The sequence below is a fragment of the Rhinopithecus bieti genome, unplaced genomic scaffold, assembly GCF_001698545.2.
Source record: "Rhinopithecus bieti isolate Rb0 unplaced genomic scaffold, ASM169854v2 scaffold_2574, whole genome shotgun sequence".
In the NCBI taxonomy this organism is placed as follows: Eukaryota; Metazoa; Chordata; class Mammalia; order Primates; family Cercopithecidae; genus Rhinopithecus; species Rhinopithecus bieti.
This window is the reverse complement of record NW_016804493.1, coordinates 4,525,462-4,545,183: the sequence shown is the minus strand read 5'-3', so window position 1 is coordinate 4,545,183 and position 19,722 is coordinate 4,525,462. Positions and strand designations below refer to the sequence as shown.

At 50.4% G+C, this 19,722-nt stretch overlaps 1 protein-coding gene across 2 annotated transcripts; it reads right to left on the bottom strand.

The window, feature by feature from the left end:
- Nucleotides 1-241: 241 nt before the first annotated feature.
- Nucleotides 242-19,023, bottom strand: CHST6 (carbohydrate sulfotransferase 6). Of its 2 annotated transcripts, XM_017868682.1 has the most exons (4): nt 18,531-19,023; nt 14,385-14,540; nt 5,519-5,593; nt 242-3,909 (listed from the first exon to the last, which is right to left on the bottom strand). In XM_017868682.1, exon 4 carries the CDS (start codon nt 3,891-3,893, stop codon nt 2,706-2,708), a length of 1,188 nt encoding a protein of 395 aa, XP_017724171.1. In that variant the 5' UTR covers nt 3,894-3,909; nt 5,519-5,593; nt 14,385-14,540; nt 18,531-19,023; the 3' UTR covers nt 242-2,705. The 2 variants fall into 2 exon arrangements, with proteins under 2 accessions (XP_017724171.1, XP_017724170.1); XM_017868681.1 differs by lacking the exon at nt 14,385-14,540.
- Between the last annotated feature and the right edge of the window lie 699 nt (nt 19,024-19,722).

The window sequence follows — 19,722 nt, the reverse complement described above, 5'->3', positions numbered from 1 at the left end:
TTGATCTTTGCTCACTGTAACCTCCGCCTCCCGGGTTCAAGCGATTCTCCTGCCTCAGCTTCCCGAGTAACTGGGATTACAGGTATGTGACACCACACCCTGATAATTTTGTATTTTTAGTAGAGGAAGGTTTTTGCCATGTTGGCCAGGTTGGTCTTGAATTCCTGACCTCAGGTGATTTACCCACCTCGGCCTCCCACAGTGCTGGGATTACAGGCATGAGCCACTGCATCCAGCCAAGTTACCCACTTTTAAGGTATTTTGTTACAACCACCTGAACAAGAACAAAGAAAGATACTCTCTAAGCCACGTAGTACCCATTCATAAATCTGGGGTTTTAAATACCTTCCTCCTATTATTGTCACGAGAGACAGATTCAAGTTTCATTTGGTTGAAGCTTCTAAAGCTGAAAGGAACCTAAAATGAGCTTCAACTTCAAGGCTAATGTGCCTCTGCCCCTCTACGCAAAGCAGAAAATGTCAGATCTCCCTTGCCCTGCCTGCTATGCAGGGAGGATGTGGCTCCCCCAATCTGTGGCCACAGCCAGGATGAGGATCAGAAGCTGGTGACCACCTGCATCCCTCCTGGTAGCTGATGGCAACCGTGAGGGAAACTGCCTCATTTCACAGGTAACAGGGTCAGAAGTTCTGGTGGCATCCAACACAGTTCCCAGACCAGCTCTGCGTTCCAGTGTGACTTGGGTTCATTTATGTGGCTAACTCAGCTTCCCTGTCCTTTCCAGAGGTTCTGTGAGCTTTTCTTTTAAACATGTACTGGGTACTTATTGACTCTCATTTCCTGAGCTTGGGACTAAACCTTCTACACATCCAGCATTCCTTTACTAAGCCCTTTTGCCCCTAGAGCTAGGAAGTGTGGCTCACAGGCAGGGATCATCCTCTGCTCTCCTCCAAGGCCTGGCCCAGAAGGACCAAGGGAAGACAGATCCAGCCCAGAGCCATTTCCCTTCCAACCTCTTGGCAAGCCTGATGAGTTCCACTCCCCCATGACGGGCACACCTGCCTTCCAGGCACTGATCCTGCTGTCCCCTTCTTGCTCTGCCACTCACGATGCCTGGCTCGCTGCCCAGCCCTCCCCAGCCTTCTCTCCCCCTACCTTTCCCACTTATTGCCTCCCTCCAGGCCTGTCCAGGATGATAAGCTCTGGTCTCAGCATTCAAAGCCTCCTCTATCTGTTGTGGGTGGCAAACCACCCAGGTGCCAAGGCAAGAGACCGAGGGCACGAGCTGTTCCAGTATAATAAAATATATAAAATGAGAATAGTTCTACTAGATAGAGATCATAGATATGATTATATGTGAATATCATTACTCATGAGTTTGTAGCAATTACTTTTTATTCCAATATTATAATAATCCTTGCTCTACAATTATAACCTAGGAAAATCCAGGCCATACAGAGATAGGAGCTGAAGGGGCACGGTGAGAAGTGACCAGAAGACAAGAGTGTGAGCCCTCTGTCATGCCCAGAGAGGGCCACCAGAGGGCTCCTTGGTCTAGCGGTAATAACAGCGTCTGGGAAGACGCCCGTCACCAAGCGGACCCTGGTCTAGTGGTAGTCAGAGCTAGACATCAGTCAGGCCCGCCCACAGTTATCCGGAGGCCTAACCGTCTCCCTGTGATGCTGTGCTTCAGCGGTCACGCTCCTGTTTCACTTTCATGTACACCTGGATCCGCCCTCTAGCTAGCAGTAGCAAAACTAGTGAAAGTATTAAAGTCTTTGATCTTTCTGAAAAGAGCAGAGAAGAAATAATGATGTAAGCTGTCCTCTCTCCACCTCCGCTACCTAACAGGGAAGGGCCCCCTGTCCGGTGGACACGTGACTCACGTGACCTCATCAATCACTGGAGATGACTCACACTCTTTACCCTTTAGCTTTGTATCCAATAAATAACAGCAGAGCCAGGCATTCAGGGCCACTACCAGTCCCTGCATCTTGGTGGTGGTGGTCCCCAGGCCCAGCTGTCTTTCATCTCTCTGTCTTGTATCCTTTATTTCTACGATCTCTCGTCTCCGCACACGAGGAGAAAAACCCACAGACCCAGCAGGGCTGGCCCCTACAATCTCTCAGCTGTGTCCCTGGCCATGACTCTGTTTGCTCTTTCCGAAAGCAATTAAAATGGGAAAATCTGACCCTTCTCACCCAGGAGGCAGGGCCTCTCCTCCCCACTGGAGCCCCAGAGAAAAAGCTCTCTCCTCCCTTCATCCTCCTTCTCACCATGTGATTTTGGACAAGTCCTTTTACTTCTGAGTTTTGCCATGTGTGCATGCGTCCATGTGTATGTGATGTACAGACCTTTGGAGTCTTACCACCACAGTGCCTCTCCACTCCCGGCCAGTGCTAGGGCACCCCCTCAGCTGCTGCAGGATGTGTCCCCAGAAGGAGAGAGTTAAAGGGGAAGAAAGCCCTTGAGTAGGAGCCAAGTCATCTGAACGCATACCCTGTGCCCAGAGGAGGTAGGGGCAAGAGTTGCTTTCCATGATGAGTGAACCTGATGAGAAGGCAGCTCCAGAGGACTCAGGAAAACCAAGAATCAAGAGAGAAAGAAACGTGCAGTCCTTGCCTACTTCAAGGGGGTACCACGAACTCCTTGGTCAATATAGGGACCTGCTTCTCCGTGCGCCCCAGCCCCTTCTGCACCGTGCACTCTCCTCCCGGACCTGGCACCCGCTACAACTGTGGCCTCCACTAATGCCGGGGGTGCGAGGAGGTGGACGATGCCCAGGTGAAGCCGTTCAGGCCTCGTGGCAGCACCAGATCAAGGGCGAGGTTGCGCTGCTCGTCCTCAGAGTACACAGGCCGGTAGCCCAGCAGCTGCAGGGCACCAGCGCACAGTTCCTGCACGCGGCGGATCTTGGCAAAGGGCAGCGCGTGGCGCCAGGCCTGGGAGACGTTGAGCGCATTCCTGGACGAAGTCTTGAAGGCTTCGCGGCGTGCACCAGGTCCAGATCCGTGGGTGATGTTATGGATCCAGGCCTCCAGCTGTGGTGTGAGACTCAGCCCGGTGAAGGCGTAGAGCGCACGGATTTCTGCCAGCGGCTCGCGCACAAGGTCCTCGAAGCGCACTAGGCGGTAGCGGCCACGCAGGAAGGGCGGCGGCTTGAGTGTGGCGGCCTCGGCGATGCGTACGTGGCTACGGCACACCTCACGTACCACACGCAGACCAGGGTCGGCCTCTACCCACGTGCCATTGGTGCCCAGCACGATGCCGTTGTCACGCGCCAGAGCCTTGGCTGTCTGCTCCCGGGAGCGCAGCACGGCCCGCGGGTCGCGCACCAGGTGCACGATGCGCAGGTTGAGCGTGGGGTCACTGAGCAGCGGGTAGAGCACCTGCAGGTTGAAGAAGCGCACCTCCTTGAGCACCACGTGGCTGTAGGAGCGGCAGGCCTCCTGGGCCAGGCTGAAGGGCTGCCGCGCGCACAGTGGCTTGCACACTGCCTCGCTGCTGATGGCGCCTCGGGGAAAGGCACTGCAGGCGGGTGGCGAGCACAGTGCACGGCTCACCGCCCACTGGAAGAGATCGGACAGGTTGCGGCGCCAAGGCAGATAGGCATCAAACACGTCCATGTCGCACAGGAAGACGGAGCGCACCAGGTCGCGCACAGCCATGTGCAGCGTTGCGGCGCTGCCCTGCGACAGAGTGGTCCACACGTGCCATGCGGGCTCCATTAGGTAGAAGACATCGGGGTGCTGGCTGAAGAGCTGGCCCACGAAGGACGAGCCCGAGCGCCACGAGGACAGCACCAGCACATGCACGCGCTCCTCGCCGCCTGCTGGGGACGAGGGCCCTGGCCGGGAAACCAGAAAGAGGAGGAGGAAGGTCTGCGCCAGGAGGAGCGCGGTCACTGCTGTGCTGGAGACTCGCGGCAGCCACATGCTGACTGCTGGGGGCCTTAGGGAGGAGAGCGCAGCGGTTAGGGGCTGCAGCCTGCACGCCCATCCCGTGCCCCACTGCCCAGTGCCTTCTGGGAGCAGATTCGACCACCAGACCAGAGCCTCCCATGAACATGATGGTCTCAGTGGGGCGCTCTCCTGGAAATGTGGCCTTAAGACATAACTCAAGATCCAGTCTAGCTGAGAGCAAAAGTACAAATGCAGAATGTGGTCAGAAATCTGTCTATATGTGAGTCCTATCTTCTTAGTTACCTACCTACATTACCATTGTCTATTTGGAGAGGGAAATATATTTCTAACAGAATTCCTGTCTTTTGCTTAAGAATTCTTGTGAAGAAACTGTTTTAGGTTGTCGAACTGATGGGCGCTCTGGTGGACGTCACAGCACCGCCAGGCTCCCTGAGGCTCTTCCACTGCGTAGTCTGTGATCTTTTTTCTAACTTTCCACACTACACTGACATACATAGCCTGTGATCTTGAACCAAATATTGGATCGCTCCATGACTCAGTTTACCCATCTGTAAAAGGGGGATGATAGCAGCACATAACACAGGATTTGGGTGGATTATTGGGCAATGGGAAAATGTTTGAATATCCTGGATGGACAGGAGGGACACGCAGTAATGTCCTTAACTGAAGAGTGCCCTTGCTACAGTGTATGCTCTGCATTGTATGATTTTTTTGTTTAAAAAGACAGGTATAACTTTTCTTATGGAAAATAACTTTTCTTATTGAAAATAAGCAAACAGGCAGGACGCGATGATTCAAGCCTGTACTCCCAGCACTTTGGGAGGCTGAGGTGGGAGGATACCTTGAAGCTAAAAGTTTGCGACTAGCCTGGGCAACATATGGATAGTCTGCCTGTCTCTACAAAAACATTAAAAAAAAAAAAAAAAAAGAAAGAAAGAAAGAAAGAAAAGAAAAGAAAAGCCAGGTGTGGTGGTGTGGTCCCTGCTACTCGGGAGGCTGACATGGGAGGACTGCTTGACCCCAGGAGTTTGAAGTTGCAGTGAGCTTTGATCCTGCCACTGCACTCCAGCTTGGGTGACAGAGTGAGACTCTGACTCAAAAAATACAATACAACATCAAAATGAGCAAATAAGGCCAAGCACAGTGGCTCATGCCTGTAATCCTAGCAATTTGGGAGGTTGAGGTGGGCAGATCACCTGAGGTCAGGAGTTCAAGACCAACCTGGCCAACATGGTGAAACCCCATCTCTACCAAAAACATACAAAAATTAGCTGGGCATGGTGGCGCGTGCCTGTAGTCTCAGCTACTTGGTAGGGTGAGACGGGAAAATTGCTTGAACCCGGGAGGCAGAGGTTGTGGTGAGCTGAGATTGCACCACTGCACTCCAGCCTGGGCAAAAGAGTGAGACGCTGTCTCAAAAACAAAAACATGAGCCAATAAATAAAGTGGACAAAGAACACCAACTGTTGCCATCACTGGTGGGGGGTGAAGTGCTGAAGGCAGCCTGGGCTTCAGAGGGAGGGTGTCCTGAAGCCCAGTGGGTTTGCAAGGAGACCAGTTGAGGCGGAGCTGGGATGGAGCCAGAGAAGCAGAGAGGTGAGAGCAGAGTACTGTTCCGGCCAACTGAGGGGACTCACCACTGTCCAGGGCTGCTGGGAGAGCTGCAACGCTGATCACAAATCCATGGGAGATGATTAGAGGTTCCTCAGTACCTGGTAAAGCAGGAGGGCGATGGAGTCACACTCTACAGGGGAAGATAGCCCCAAAAGCGACATAACTTCTCTGAGGCTCGATTTCCACTTCTGTAGAATGGGATTTGCAACATTTAACCTCTTAGGGCTGTCGTGAGATGCTGCTGCAAACACCTAAGAAGAGGGGGCCTGGGAAAGCATTCCTTACACACACGCCCCCATTACTGTTACTGTCCCTGTGCTGAGCTACTGTGTGCAGAGGAGGAACCCCCTCCACCTGGGGAGTCTCCCCCAAGAGGAGACACCCATAGGCCACCTACTCTTCCAATCCCAGTATCTCACAGGCCATCCTCTGGCCTCCAACCATCAGCCCTTCAGTGGACCTTAAGAATGTCACATAGGTCGGGCATGGTGGCTCACACCTGTAATCCCAGCACTTTGGGAGGCCGAGGCAGGCGGATCACCTGAGGTCGGGAGTTTGAGACCAGCCTGACCAACATGGAGAAACCCCATCTCTACTAAAAATACAAAATTAGCCAGGCGTGGTGGCACATGCCTGTAACCCCAGCTACTCGGAAGGCTGAAGCAGGAAAATCACTTGAACCTGGGAGGCAGAGGTTGTGGTGAGCCGAGATCATGCCACTGCATTCCAGCCTGGGCAACAAGGACGAAACTCCGTCTCAAAAACAAAAAAAAAGGAATGTCACGCATGTCTCACAGGGTAGAAGGAACACTGGGCCGGCCTCCCGCATTCCAAAGTCCCAAAGTGTTCTTCTCTTTGCACCTGTTGCTTCTGCAATGATCTCAAGACCGGGTGATTTTGGAAGGGAGGGGCCTGGAAGTTTTCTCCTTGCTCCTGCATCCTTTGCTCCCTGCCTTCCCCCTTCCCCTGTCCAGGTCACCACTGAGAGAAGCCAGGGTCTAACTTGGGAGCAGATCCCATTTCTGCCCCTTCCCCTCATCAGGAGGCAACAGGGGTGGGTGGAGGATGCCCTGCAGCTCTGTCACCAGCTGACTCCACAGCCTCTCTGGGAAAACCTGGCAGACAGGGAGAGTAGCCACTCCTCTGCTCTGCACATGATCACTGCTCCTCCAGTGCCAGTGGGCTGACGATGGTTGGCTTCCGGCCAGTGGGGCACCGAAAGAGAAGGGAACTCATTTTCTTACTTCAAGCGCTAGGTGCTTCAAGTCCACAGGATGACTTAACTCAACGGGCCCTGAGCGGGGCATGATGATGTCAGTTTTTCAGGTAAAGGACTCAAGGCTTGGAGAGACAGCAAGAAAGCTGGGACCCCAGGACTCCCGTTCCTAAGCTCCTGGCACGTCTGATCCCAGGCTGTGGGCCTCTCCCACGTGTGATTGCTCCTGCAGAGTGCAGGACCCTGCTGCTCTGGCCCAAACACAGTTGTCCTGGCCAGCCCAGCCCTTCCCTGGGTAGGGAGGATCTTGATCCCAAGCCAAAGTATTTGTTACCTGTGTTTCAGGAAAGCCAGAGGTCTTTTTAAGTGACTCACACACTACAGGAACTGCTATGAGATCCTATTACTGAAACTCAAGAACTAGGAAGGTGGTTGAATCATCCTATGCCACAGAGTCTCCAGAAGACCAGTTCCCAGCTGGGAGCATTCTGATAGAAGCCTTGCACTCAGCACAGTGGACATTTGGGACAAGGGTTCGACATGAGGAAGAAAAAGTCAGGCAGGCCCTGTGATAGGTACTTTTGTCTTCATGATTAAATGCTATCATCCCAAGTCCCTAGGAGGCAGAAATGACCATCCCTGTCTGTTTTAATTGAAGCAGTGGGGCTCAGAGATGTGAATACCCAGTGAGGAGGAGGAAGGGCAGGGGCTTAAATCCAAGAGCCAGCTGGGTATGGTACCTCATGCCTGTAATTACGGCATTTTGGGAGGCTGAAGTGGGTGAAATGCTTGGGCCCAGAAGTTCAAGACCAGCCTGGGCAACATGGCCAAACCCCATCTCTACTAAAAATACAAAAATTAGCCTGGTGCAGTGGTGCAGACCTGTAGTCCCAGCTACTCAGGAGGCTGAGGTGGGAGGATTGCTTGAGCCTAGGAGACAGAGGTTGCAGTGAGCTAAGATTGTGTGACTGCACTCCAGCCTGGGCAATGGAGAGAGACCCTGTCTCAAAAATAAATAAATAATAAATAAATCAATAGGCTGGGTGCGCCGTGGCTCACACCTGTAAACCCAGCACTTTGGGAGGCTAAGGTGGGTAGATCACCTAAGATCAGGAATTCGACACCAGCCTGACCAAATGGTGAAACTCTGTCTCTACTAAAAATACAAAAATTAGCCAGGCGTGATGGCAGGTGCCTGTAGTCCCAGCTACTCGGGAGGCTGAGGCAGGAGAATCGCTTGAACCCGGGAGGTGGAGGTTGCAGTGAGCCGAGATCACGCCACTGCACTCTAGCCTAGGTGACAGAGTGAGACTCCGTCTTAAAAAGTAAACAAACACGGCCGGATCCCATGCACTTTGGGAGCCGAGACGGCGGATCACGGAGGCTTCAGAGATCAAGGATCCATCCTGGCTACATGTGAAACCTCCGCTTCTACTAAAAATACAAAAAACTAGCCGGGGGCGACCTGGCGGCGCGGCCTCAGTCCCAGCTACTCGGGAGGCTGAGGCCAGCTCCTGAGAATGGCGTGAAGAGGGTGCCGTGGGAGGCGCGAGCTTGCAGTGAGCTGAGATCAGCCACTTACCCACTCCAGCCTGGGCGACAGAGCAAGGACTCCGTCTCAAAAAAAAAAAAAAAAAAAGTAAACAAACAAACATAACATAAATAAAATCCCCAAGAACCAGACTCACCAGACTCTCACTGCAGGGCTCTGTAGTGGGTGTCACAGTCCTGAGCCTTTGTCCGGTACCATTTCCCATCCTGGAAGGCCTATCTCCCCCTTGAAAGTCATATTTATTATAGTTTAATTTTTGGAAAAGGTAACACATAGATGTTGTATAAAATTCTAAGCCAGGCATGGTGGCTCCTGCCTGTAATCCCAGCCCTTTGGGAGGCTGAGGCGGGCAGATCACTAGAGGTCAGGAGATCGAGACCAGCCCGGCCAACTTGGCAAAACCCCGTCTCTACTAAAAATACAAAAATTAGCCAGGTGTGGTGGCGGGTGCCTGCAGTCCCAGCTACTCAGGAAGCTGAGGCAGGAGAATCATTTAAACCTGGGAGACGGAGGTTGCAGTGAGCTGAGACTGCACTACTGTACTCCAGCCTGGGTGACACAGCAAGACTCCATCTCGAAAAAAAAAAAAAATTCTCAAGGTACAGATGAGGGCACTGTCAGTTCATGTTTCATGTGTGAAGACAGGAAAAGAGGCCACACTCCCTGGGCAGACACAGCCCCACACCAGAGCACAAAGCTAGTCAGGCAAAAGGAAGTGAGATTTCCTATCTTTCATGCCCTCTCCAGCCCTCCAACCTCAGAGGCAATTCTGCTTTAAATTTCCAAGTAATTAGTGGTGATGATGGTGATGATAACGATGATGAAAATGATCATATGTTTTTTAGGAGGAGGGTGGAACTAAAAAGTACAAGAGGCCATAAAGGGAACAGAAAGTTCTGTTTCTTGTTTTGGTACCCAGGAGCACCCTAAGCAGTGGTCCTTCTTAAGTCACAGAAACTTTTTTTGACATTAACTCTTTTTAAAATTTATTTTTATCAAAATACTACACATAGCTTGAGAAAGCATAAAATATGCCTGGAGGCCAGGCACAGTGGCTCATGCCTATAATCCCAGCACTTTGGGAGGCTGAGGTGGGAGGATCTCTTGAGCCCAGGAGCTCAAGGTTGCAGTGAGTTATGATCGTTCTACTGCTGACCAGCGTGGGCAACAGAGGGTGACCCTCTTTCTTAAAAAAAATCAAAAACCTAAAGCCACAGCAAAACACTCCAGCTCACAGCTGAAGTACTGAGAGTACATTTCCTTTCTTGTTTTTTCTTGTTTCTCTTAGTTTTCCTTGGGGCTAATTGCATTAGATATTAGAAAGGTTGAAAGAAAAATTTAAAAGATGTGAAAAGTAGAACAAAAAACATAAATGACAGATAAAGGCTGCAAAATAGAGAAAAGATAAGATCAGCAAAAGATTCAATCCAGGAAAGTCAGTGCTCAGGATCCCGATCCTGGCGGAGCTGACAATCAAGTTGGGGACACTGAAGACACATCTGGCTATGTGATGGTCAAGGGACCTGATGGTGTCCCAGTGGATGGCCTGGACATTCAGCCGCGGGAGGGTCACACTGGTCCTGGCTGCATCCTTCTCTCCTGGATTCTAGCAAAGTCCCCACCTGGACTCCCTTCAGTCCATCTTGTACAGTTGCCCCCAGAGGTGCCTACATCACACATCTGATCCTGCCATTCTCCTACTCAGTAACCTTCAGCTTTCCAACCGTATCTCCCATATCCCAGGCTTCAGATGGCCGGGAATCATCAGTGTTCATCAAACAAGCTCTATCTCTCCCAACTCCCTAACTCATGCTATGAGTGCCCAGCCCTGACTCCCATTGGGAGGCATCTCAGCCTCGTCTGCAGCCACCTCCTCTGCGCCTGTCAAGGAAGGCACGCCTCACTCTGCCCTGCATTGTACTTTGCTTTCTCTTCTAGACTGTGAGCAACCAGGAACTTTGGATTGTGGTTTTTTGCAAGTGAACACCTGTTCTCTGGTGACCAGTGTGAGGATCGGCACTGCACAGGTACACTGGACATGCTTGGTTCTGTCCACTCAGTACCTGTTTTTCCTTCTCATAACAGTATCTAGGCTTTTCCCTGGGGAACCCCCCTCACCCACTCAAAAGTACATGTGGCTCGGATGGGGCTGATCCACCACTCCTGGCTCCTAACGGTCATGTGTCCCAAGACTGGCTCACGTCTGTATTCCACACACTGACCCTGTACCCCAGCCCACACAGAACTATTGGTCTAGGAATGGGACATCTGCTCAACTGCAATTCTGGAGTTCTGTTGATCACAAGGGAAGAGGAAACTGTCCGGGTGTAAAAGTCAACACAGAAGAGAACTCAGCAGAGAAAGTTCACAGGCAAGCCGACAGCATCATCTAAGCATTTGGATCCAGTTGTGCAAGGTTCACCCATGGACCCCTCAGCTGAGGGAAGCATTCGGTTTCTGCTTAAGTCCCTGGGAGATGAGTTTCTGTCACTTACACCCAAGAGTGGTGATTAGATAGTGATAGTGAAACCCTTGGTGGGGTGAGGTGGGAAGGGTGCAGGGGTGGAAATTCTGGGGGCTGGCCCTGCTTTGTTTCTCTTTGATAGTGCTAATTACATGGGTGTGTTCAGTTTGTGAAAGTTCACCAAGCTGTACTTTCATTATCTATACTCTGATGAATGGCACACTTCAATAAAAAGTAAAGAATCCTGACTGAAGAAGACAGTAAGAGTCATGTTAAGGAATGTCCCAAACACCGAATGAGTAGAGGACATGAATAAATACTTGCCATTGCAATCAGATACTCTGTGGTCCGCATCCAGAGGGAGGAATTCCCCAACAGCCCATATGGCTTTCTGCCGAGCACCTTAAAGTCATCTTCTTCTAAACATCCCTTACCATCTCTTGGTCTGAGAGACCTAGGAAGGAGCTATGGTTCTCCCCGATTTGCAAATGGGAAAAGCAAGACACTGAGCAAGGATGGTTGTCCACAGCAGGGTGGAGCTGGAGCCCAGGAACCCTGGCTCTCTGGGCAGCACTCACTTCCAGCCAAGCTCTGCCTACCCTCCACACAGCAGCTCCAGGCCGGGCGTGGTGGCTCACACCTGTAATCCCAGTACTTTGGGAGGCCGAGGTGGGTGGTTCACCTGAGGTCAGGAGTTTGGGACCAGGCTGACCAACATGGTGAAATCCCACCTCTACTAAAAATACAAAAATTTGGCCATGCGCGATGGTTCACGCCTGTAATCCCAGCACTTTGGGAGGCCGAGGAGGGCAGATCACGAGGTCAGGAGATCATGACCATCTCGGCTAACACGGTGAAACCTGGTCTCTACTAAAAATACAAAAAATTAGGCGGGCGCCTGTAGTCCCAGCTACTTGGGAGGATGAAGCAGGAGAATGGCGTGAATCTGGGAGGCGGAGCTTGCAGTGAGCCGAGATTGCGGCCACTGCACTCCAGCCCGGGCAACAGAGCGAGTCTCTGTCTCAAAAAAAAAAAAAAAAAGAAAAGAAAAGAAAAGAAAAAGAAAAAATACAAAAATTAGCCAGGCATGGTGGTGGGCACCTGTAATCCCAGCTACTCGGGAGGCGGAGGCAGGAAATCACTTGAACCCAGGAGGCGGAGGCTGAGGCGGGAGAATGGCGTGAACCTGGGAGGTGGAGCTTGCAGTGAGCCAAGATCATGCCACTGCACTCCAGCCTGGCAACAGTGTAACACTCCATCTCAAAAAAACAAAACAACTTCAACAACAATAAAAAAAACCAAACCCAAAACCAAAACAACAACCACAACAACAAGACACAGCGGCTGTTCCTGTTACCAGCCTGTCCCAGCCCTGTTCATAGAATCTAAAGGAAAAAAATGTAACACTAGGTGTAGATCCCAGGTTTAGATTTCTCTGTTTAGAGTTGGCTGGAGGCCACTCCTGTTCAAGAATCCCAAAGGCACCTGGGCACAGTGGCTCATGTCTATAATCCCAGCACTTTGGGAGGCCGAGGCGGGTGGATCACCTGAAGTCAGGAGTTGGAGACCAGCTTGGCCAACATGGTGAAACCCCATCTCTACTAAAACTACAAAAATTAGCTGCCATGGTGGCAGGTGCCTATTTGTAACCCCAGCTACTCCGGAGGCTGGGGCAGGAGAACTGCTTGAATCCGGGAGGCGGAAGTTGCAGTGAGCAGAGATCATGTGCCATTGCACTCCAGCCTGGGCAACGAGCAAAACCCCATCTCAGTGGCCTTGAGGCATCAACAGCTACCACTGGGACCAAACTGCTCTAGTGGAGCCCTGGGCATTTGGAAGGGGGAAGGCTAACAAGGAGCGAAAGAAAGAGGAAGAAAGAAGAGAGAAAGAAAACAGAAAATGAGACAAAACATAAAGCAAGGAACATAAAACATAGGCTGGGCATGGTGGCTCATGCCTGTAATCCCAGCACTTTGGGAGGCCGAGGTGGGTGGATCACCTGAGGTCAGGAGTTCGAGACCAGCCTGACCAACATGGTGAAACCCCGTCTCTACTAAAAATACAAAATTAGCTGGATGTGGTGACACACACCTGTAATCCCAGCTACTTGGGAGGCTGAGGCAGGAGAATCACTTGAACCCAGGAGGCAGAGTTTGCGGTGAGCCTAGATCGTGCCACTGCACTTCCAGCCTGGGCAACAAGAGTGAAACTTTGTCTCAAAGAAAAACAAAAACAAAACATAAAACAAAGATGGAAGATGAGTGTTCATGGGGGGCAGAAACAAGGAACCCCTGCAAACACCATCTATGAGGGTTTCCTACATGCCCAGTCTTTCCCATCCATTTTCTGATTTGATCCTCACAGCAACCCTATGACACGGACCTGATGATCATCCCTATTTTATAGATGAGGAAAGTGAGGTGTAGAAAAATTAAGGGAGGCAGGGCATGGTGACTCACCCTGTAATCCCAGCACTTTGGGAGGCCAAGGCGGCGGATTACCTGAGGTCAGAAGTTCGAGACCAGCCTGGTCAACATGACGAAACCCCATCTCTACTAAAAATACAAAAATTAGCTGGGCGTGGTGGCACGCGCCTGTAATCCCAGCTACTTGTGAAGCTGAGGCAGAAGAATCGCTTGAGCCTAGGAGACGGAGGTTGCAGTGAGCCGAGATTGTGCCACTGCACTCTAGTCTGGGCAACAAAGCAAGACTCTGTCTCAAAAAAAAAAAAAAAAAAAAAAAAAAAGGATAAAAGAAAAGGGACTTGCCTGAAGAATTCACACAGTGGCTGTAGAGTCAGAGTTGGAAGCCTAGCAGCGTAACCTTGGAGCTCTTCGATACATAGTGTCAAGTGAAAAAAACACAAGTAACAAAGCTGACATACATATATACTTTTCTCTCATCTGTGGATGTTCTTAGATGTGCGTGTATTTTTCACACAGTTGGCTGGGTGTTAAAAATACACGAATATCAAAGAACACCCACAGATGGGAGAAAACAGTTGCAAATCATGTCTATAAATTGGGACTTGTATCCAGAATATAAAAAGAGCTCTTACAACTCAACATGAAATGGGCAAATATCCTATTTAGTTTTTTAAGAATGAGCATATTTAAGAAATATAAGAATAAGTAAATTTAAGAATGAATAAGGAAAAAAATTAAAATGAGTAAAGGATTTGAGAGACGTTTCTCTGAAGAAGATACACAAATGGAAAGATGCTCGGCCAGGCACGGTGGCTCATGCCTGTAATCCCAGCACTTTGGGAGGCTGAGGTGGGTGGATTACCTGAGGTCAGGAGTTCGAGACCAGCCTGGCCAACATGGTGAAACCCTGTCTCTACAAAAAATACCAAAAACTAGCCAGGCATGGTGGCAGGCGCCTGTAATCCCAGCTACTTGGGGTGCTGAGGCAGGAGAATCGCTTGAACCCGGGAAGTGGAGGTTGTGTTGAGCCGAGATCGCGTCATTGCACTCCAGCCTGGGCAACAAGAGTGAAACTCCATCTCAAAAAAAAAAAAAAAAAAAAAAAGGAAAGATGCTCAACATTTTTAGGCGGTGGGGAAATGCAAATTAAACCACAATGACAAGTCACTTTCTACCTACCGCAAAGGTTACAATTTTAAAAAGGTAATTATAATAAATAATAAATAATTACAAGTGTTGGTGAGATGATGGAGACGTGGGGATCCTCATAAAGTGGGAATGTCAAATAGTGCATTTCCTGAAGAAACAATTTGGTGGTTTCTCCAAAGGTTGAACAGAGTGACCATATGATACAGCAGATCCAATCCTGGGTATACACCCTAGAGAACTGAACATATAAGCCCACATGAAAACCTGCTCATGAATTTTCACAGCAACTTTATTCATAACAGCCAAAAAGTAGAGACATCCCTAATGTCTCATACATATTATACATATATATACATATATTATATATACATATATAATATATATTATATAAAATTTATTATTATTAGTATTTATTTTATATTTTTATTATTTTATTAGTTGATTTATATATATATTTTTTAATATTATATATTTTATTATTTATATTTATATTTATTTGTATATTATTATATTTATTTATCGTTATTATATTTTTATATTGTATTTTTTATATATATTAACTTCACATTAGATGAATTCTTGTATTTAAAAAAATACAAAGTATGGGAGATGTACACTGAAGTTTGCTGTTTTTCTATGGCCAGTTTACAGGTAATTTATTTTCTTATTAGTGCTTTGCTGCATTTTCAGATAGTCTACGTCAGATTTTTATTACAATGATAAAATACAATTACAATGATTATTACAATGATAAAATCAGAAATTGGCCAGGCGCGGTGGCTCAAGCCTGTAATCCCAGCACTTTGGGAGGCCAAGACGGGCGGATCACGAGGTCAGGAGATCGAGACCATCCTGGCTAACACGGTGAAACCCTGTCTCTACTAAAAAATACAAAAGCTAGCCGGGCGAGGTGGCGGGCGCCTGTAGTCCCAGCTACTCAGGAGGCTGAGGCAGGAGAATGGCGTAAACCTGGGAGGCGGAGCTTGCAGTAAGCTGAGATCCGGCCACTGCACTCCAGCCCGGGCGACAGAAAAAAAAATCAGAAATTTCTAATCGGTTAAAGGAGGCTTAGGTGAAGTTTGTCTTTCTCCAGCTATCACTGCAGAGAGACAGGTGCCTGCAAATCCATCTACCAGCCGACCTGAGTACCCAGTTAGCCAGAGAAGGCCAGGGGCATGAATTACCCACTCTGCACTAAAAGTTGTCAGAGCCCCCAAGCACGCTCTTAACCCCAGTACTGTGGGCTGGGCCAGGCTGTGGCTGAAGCTGTGCCTGGCCCCCAAGCCCTGGCCACATCTGCCATCTCTGCCAGTCGTGGTGATGCGGCTGCATGGCATCCCCCAGAGGCAGGGGGCTGGGACTGCAAGGCCCAGATGCTGATGGAGAAAACAGATCTGCCTTCAAGAATCTACTGGGAAATGAATTCTAATTAGCCTGGGAAACGAGCCTCAAGCCTCCCTGGCTCAGAGCCACCGCCCTGGGGCATTTCTGAGCAGATGACCAGATAGCAACACACAAACCCTTTTCCCTGGCTGGGAGCTTTAGGGATTCTCACACTGCACTTCACACAGCACCTGACTTGGTCTAAACTGTAGTAGGTTACAGCTGGAGGCCATAAAGTCTGAGGGCTCCCCACTTCTCTGCAGCAACACATGCAGGGTATGGAGTGGGATTGTACTTTCAGCACATTCACTTGTTTCCCTAAGTATTGACAGAGTCCTCTCATTACAGGGATAATCTGGAATGTTCTCTGGTTTATTAACCATTTATTTTAATTACCTTATTTTTAAAAAGAAAATCATTCTTTCAAATCAATGACAGAAAGAAAAAGGAAGAGACTATTTTAGAAGAAAATAACAGGCTGGGTGCAGTGGCTCACGCCTGTAATCCCAGCACTCTGGGAGGCCAAGACGGACAAATCACCTGATGTCAGGAGTTGGAGACCAGCCTGGCCAAACACGGTAAAAACCCCGTCTTTACTAAATACACAAAAAATAGCCGGGCCTGGTGGCATGTGCTTGTAATCCTAGCTACCCAGGAGGCTGAAGCAGGAGAATCACTGGAGCCCGGGAGTCCGAGGCTACAGTGAGCTGAGATCACGCCACTGCACTCCAGTCTGGGTGACAGAGTGAGACTCCTTCTCAAAAAAAAAAAACACACACACAAAAAACCCCAAAAAACAGTAAAATGCAACATGTGGACCTTGTTTAGATTCTGATTTGAAAAAAACATCTGCCAGGAGATACCCTAGAGGTAATCAGATATATTTCAATACTGACTAATAGGTGATATTGAGAAATTATTATTAATACTATTATCACTATGCAGGACAATCTTGTTCATGTATTTCTGGACCCATCTCCCCTCCTAAGACACTAGAAGCAGAATGGTTTCTGTCTCATTAAAGACAGTAGGTATAGAGTACTGAGGTTAAGAGTGTGAATCCCACTTGACCATTTACTGCGTGATCTTGTGCAAGTTACTTCTCTCTGTGCCTGCTTGGTTAAAAAAAAATCTGTAAGGCCGGGTGCGGTGGCTCACACCTGTAATCCCAGCACTTTGGGAGGCGGAGGAGGGCGGATTACAAGGTCAGGAGTTCGAGACCAGCCTGACCAACATGGTGAAACCCTGTCTTTACTAAAAATACAAAACTTAGCCAGGTGTGGTGGTGGACGCCTGTAATCCCAGCTACTCAGGAGGCTGAGGCAGGAGAATCTCTTGAACCTGGGAGGTGGAGAGGTTGCAGTGAGCCAAGATCATGTCACTGCACTCCAGCCTCGGTGACAGAGCGAGACTCCATCTCAAAAAAAAAAAAAAAAAAAAAAATCTGTAAAGTGGGGGAAACAATATAACTCAACTCATGGGCTTGATTAAAAGAGCGAGTGAGTGGATATTTGTAAAGCAGAACAATGTCTGGCGCACAGTGCACTTATGAGTATTTGCTTAGGAATCTTTCTGGGCCACACTTATATTCTGTGAATCCAAGGGAAAGTCTTTGAACGAGGAAAACCCAAGGACAATGGCTCTACCAGATTCAGGTGCCCCAGTGCCCCAGCAACAGAATGTGGCAGGCACAGGCAGGGGCCCCACAAGGACAAACAAAACAGAAGACGCTGGAAAGTCATGGCTAGAGGCCTGGTTTCTTTTTTTTCTGAGATGGAGTCTCGCTCTGTTGTCCAGGCTGGAGTGCAGTGGTGCAATCTCCACTCACTGCAACTTCCGACTTCTGGGTTCAAGTGATTCTTCTGCCTCAGCCTCCCAAGTAGCTGGGATTACAGGCACTCGCCACCATGACCAGCTAATTTTTGTAGTTTTAGTAGAGATGGGGGTTCACCATGTTGGCGAGGCTGGTTTTGAACTCCTGACCTCAGGTGATCCACCCGCCTCCGCCTCCCAAAGTGCTGGGATTACAGGCGTGAGCCGCTGCACCTGGCTTTAGAAGCTTGGTTTCTGAAGCCGGATTGGGTTCAGTCTGTCTCTACTACCAATCAGGGGTGTGACTTTGAGCAAGTCACTCTCTGGCTCTCCGTGCTCCAGTTGACTCTGTTTGCAGGACAAAGCCAGAAAAGTTCCGGCCTCCCAGGCTGGAGAGGAGCCCAGCCCCGGCTCCCCCAGCAACACAGCACCCTCAGAGGCCCTGGTACTTGGCCCACGCTCTTGTGGGTTTAAGTCAGCCAAGTCCTTTCTGCTCTTCAGGCCTCAGTTTTCCTATCCTCAAAAATGGGAAACCTGACTGCCTTGCCTCTGTGAAAGAGGGAGGAGAAAGGAAAGTCAACATTTGCTAGGCACCTGTCCTGAGGCCCAGAGGGCCTGCCCTGAAGCCCAGGATGAAGCCGTCAGAAGCAGTGACGCAGGACTCCAATTCCCCTGGATCTGGTTCCAAATCAACCCACCAAGCAACCGTTTCTCAGTAATTCTATGGAAAAAGCCATTGGAAAGCTTTTGAAAGTCATGTCCTTTCAAACCCAAGTATGGAGACAAAAGCGGTTCTCCCCCTGCAGTGAGGATTCCCCTGCGCAGCCGAAGCCCCAGCAAGACTCTTCCAAACCGGCGCCAACAGTGGCGATGCCCTTTCTACGTTGCTGATGGAAAAGCCACCCCCAGCTCTTCCCGTCACCCCAGGTCTCCGGTGCAGGACAGAGGAGCGTCCCCAGCTGTGCCACTAGCCTGGCCCTCAGCCGACCCGAGTGTGGGGACATCCCCCGTAGAGAGTGAAGAACCAACGCACCTCAAAGCTTGGCGGCTCTGCCCGAGCAGGAGCGGCACGGTGGGGGACGCCTCCCTCCCTGGGCTCAGCAAAGGCTCCCAGAAGTCGTCTCTTCCAAGTTCCACCGCACAGCCAGCTTTTTCTCTTCGCTGGGAGAGTCCGCAGGAGCTGACTTGCTCCTTAAGGTCCCGAGACTATTAAGGGATACCCGGTGAGGCCGGGAAAGGGGCTCTAAGAGGCATGGACGAGAGCTTGGGGGGGGACCAATCCACTGGAAGCTCCTGGAGACTAGAGGCAGAGCGAATCTGGGAACAGGGCAGGAGTCCCAGAATGGGATGTTAAGGATGGGGGTGCCCTGGGGCTACCACAGGGAAGGACGCGGCGCAGAGCTCCCTCCGGAGCCCGACACTGCGGCCCGCGCCCTCTACTCCCCGCGCGCCGGCCAGCAACCCTCGGTGCTGCCCTGTGCAGCGCGCCCGAGCGCACACAATGAGGCGCTTTCAGACGTGGCTGCAGTCCCGCTAGCGCGGCACGGGAAGGAAGGAGCCGGTTGGCCCACCCCCGACCGAGGGGCCACGCCTCGGGGGAGGGGCGCTGACTAAGGGCGGGGCAGGAGGGCGCAGTGGGGCTGGGGCCCTGAGAGGCTCACCTTTTAGCCGAGGATGTCAAGGGGCGCTGGCAGGGTCACCTTTCATCTGACTACAGATGAACGTTGTACACCACCCCACCCTAAATCCCCAGAGAAGGGAGGCTCCTGGGAGGATAAAGGTCCTAGCGAAGGAAGTCGAATCTTAATCTTGGCCCTCCTCACTCTCGGGGGCATCCTTGAGAGGAGGTGACTTGGAATCCAAAACCTTCCCAAGGCCACGGCACCTGGATGACACTGGATGACACAGGGACCCGGTGCAGTGTCCCAGCTGGGACGGGAGGATGGACCAGGTGACCTTAGGAGCTGGACCCGCAGCTTTTCCCCTCCTCCTGCACATTCCCTGCCCTAGCCTAAGCCCAGAGGCACAGGCTTCATAGCAGGTCCAGAGGAAGAAATGATACGTTTCAACAAATAAGATATTTCCGGCCAGGGCCGGGCGCGGTGGCTCACGCCTGTAATCCCAGCACTTTGGGGGGGCCGTAGCGGGTGGATCACGAGGTCAGGAGTTCGAGACCAGCCTGGCCAACAGGGTGAAACACCGTCTCTACTAAAATTCAAGAATGA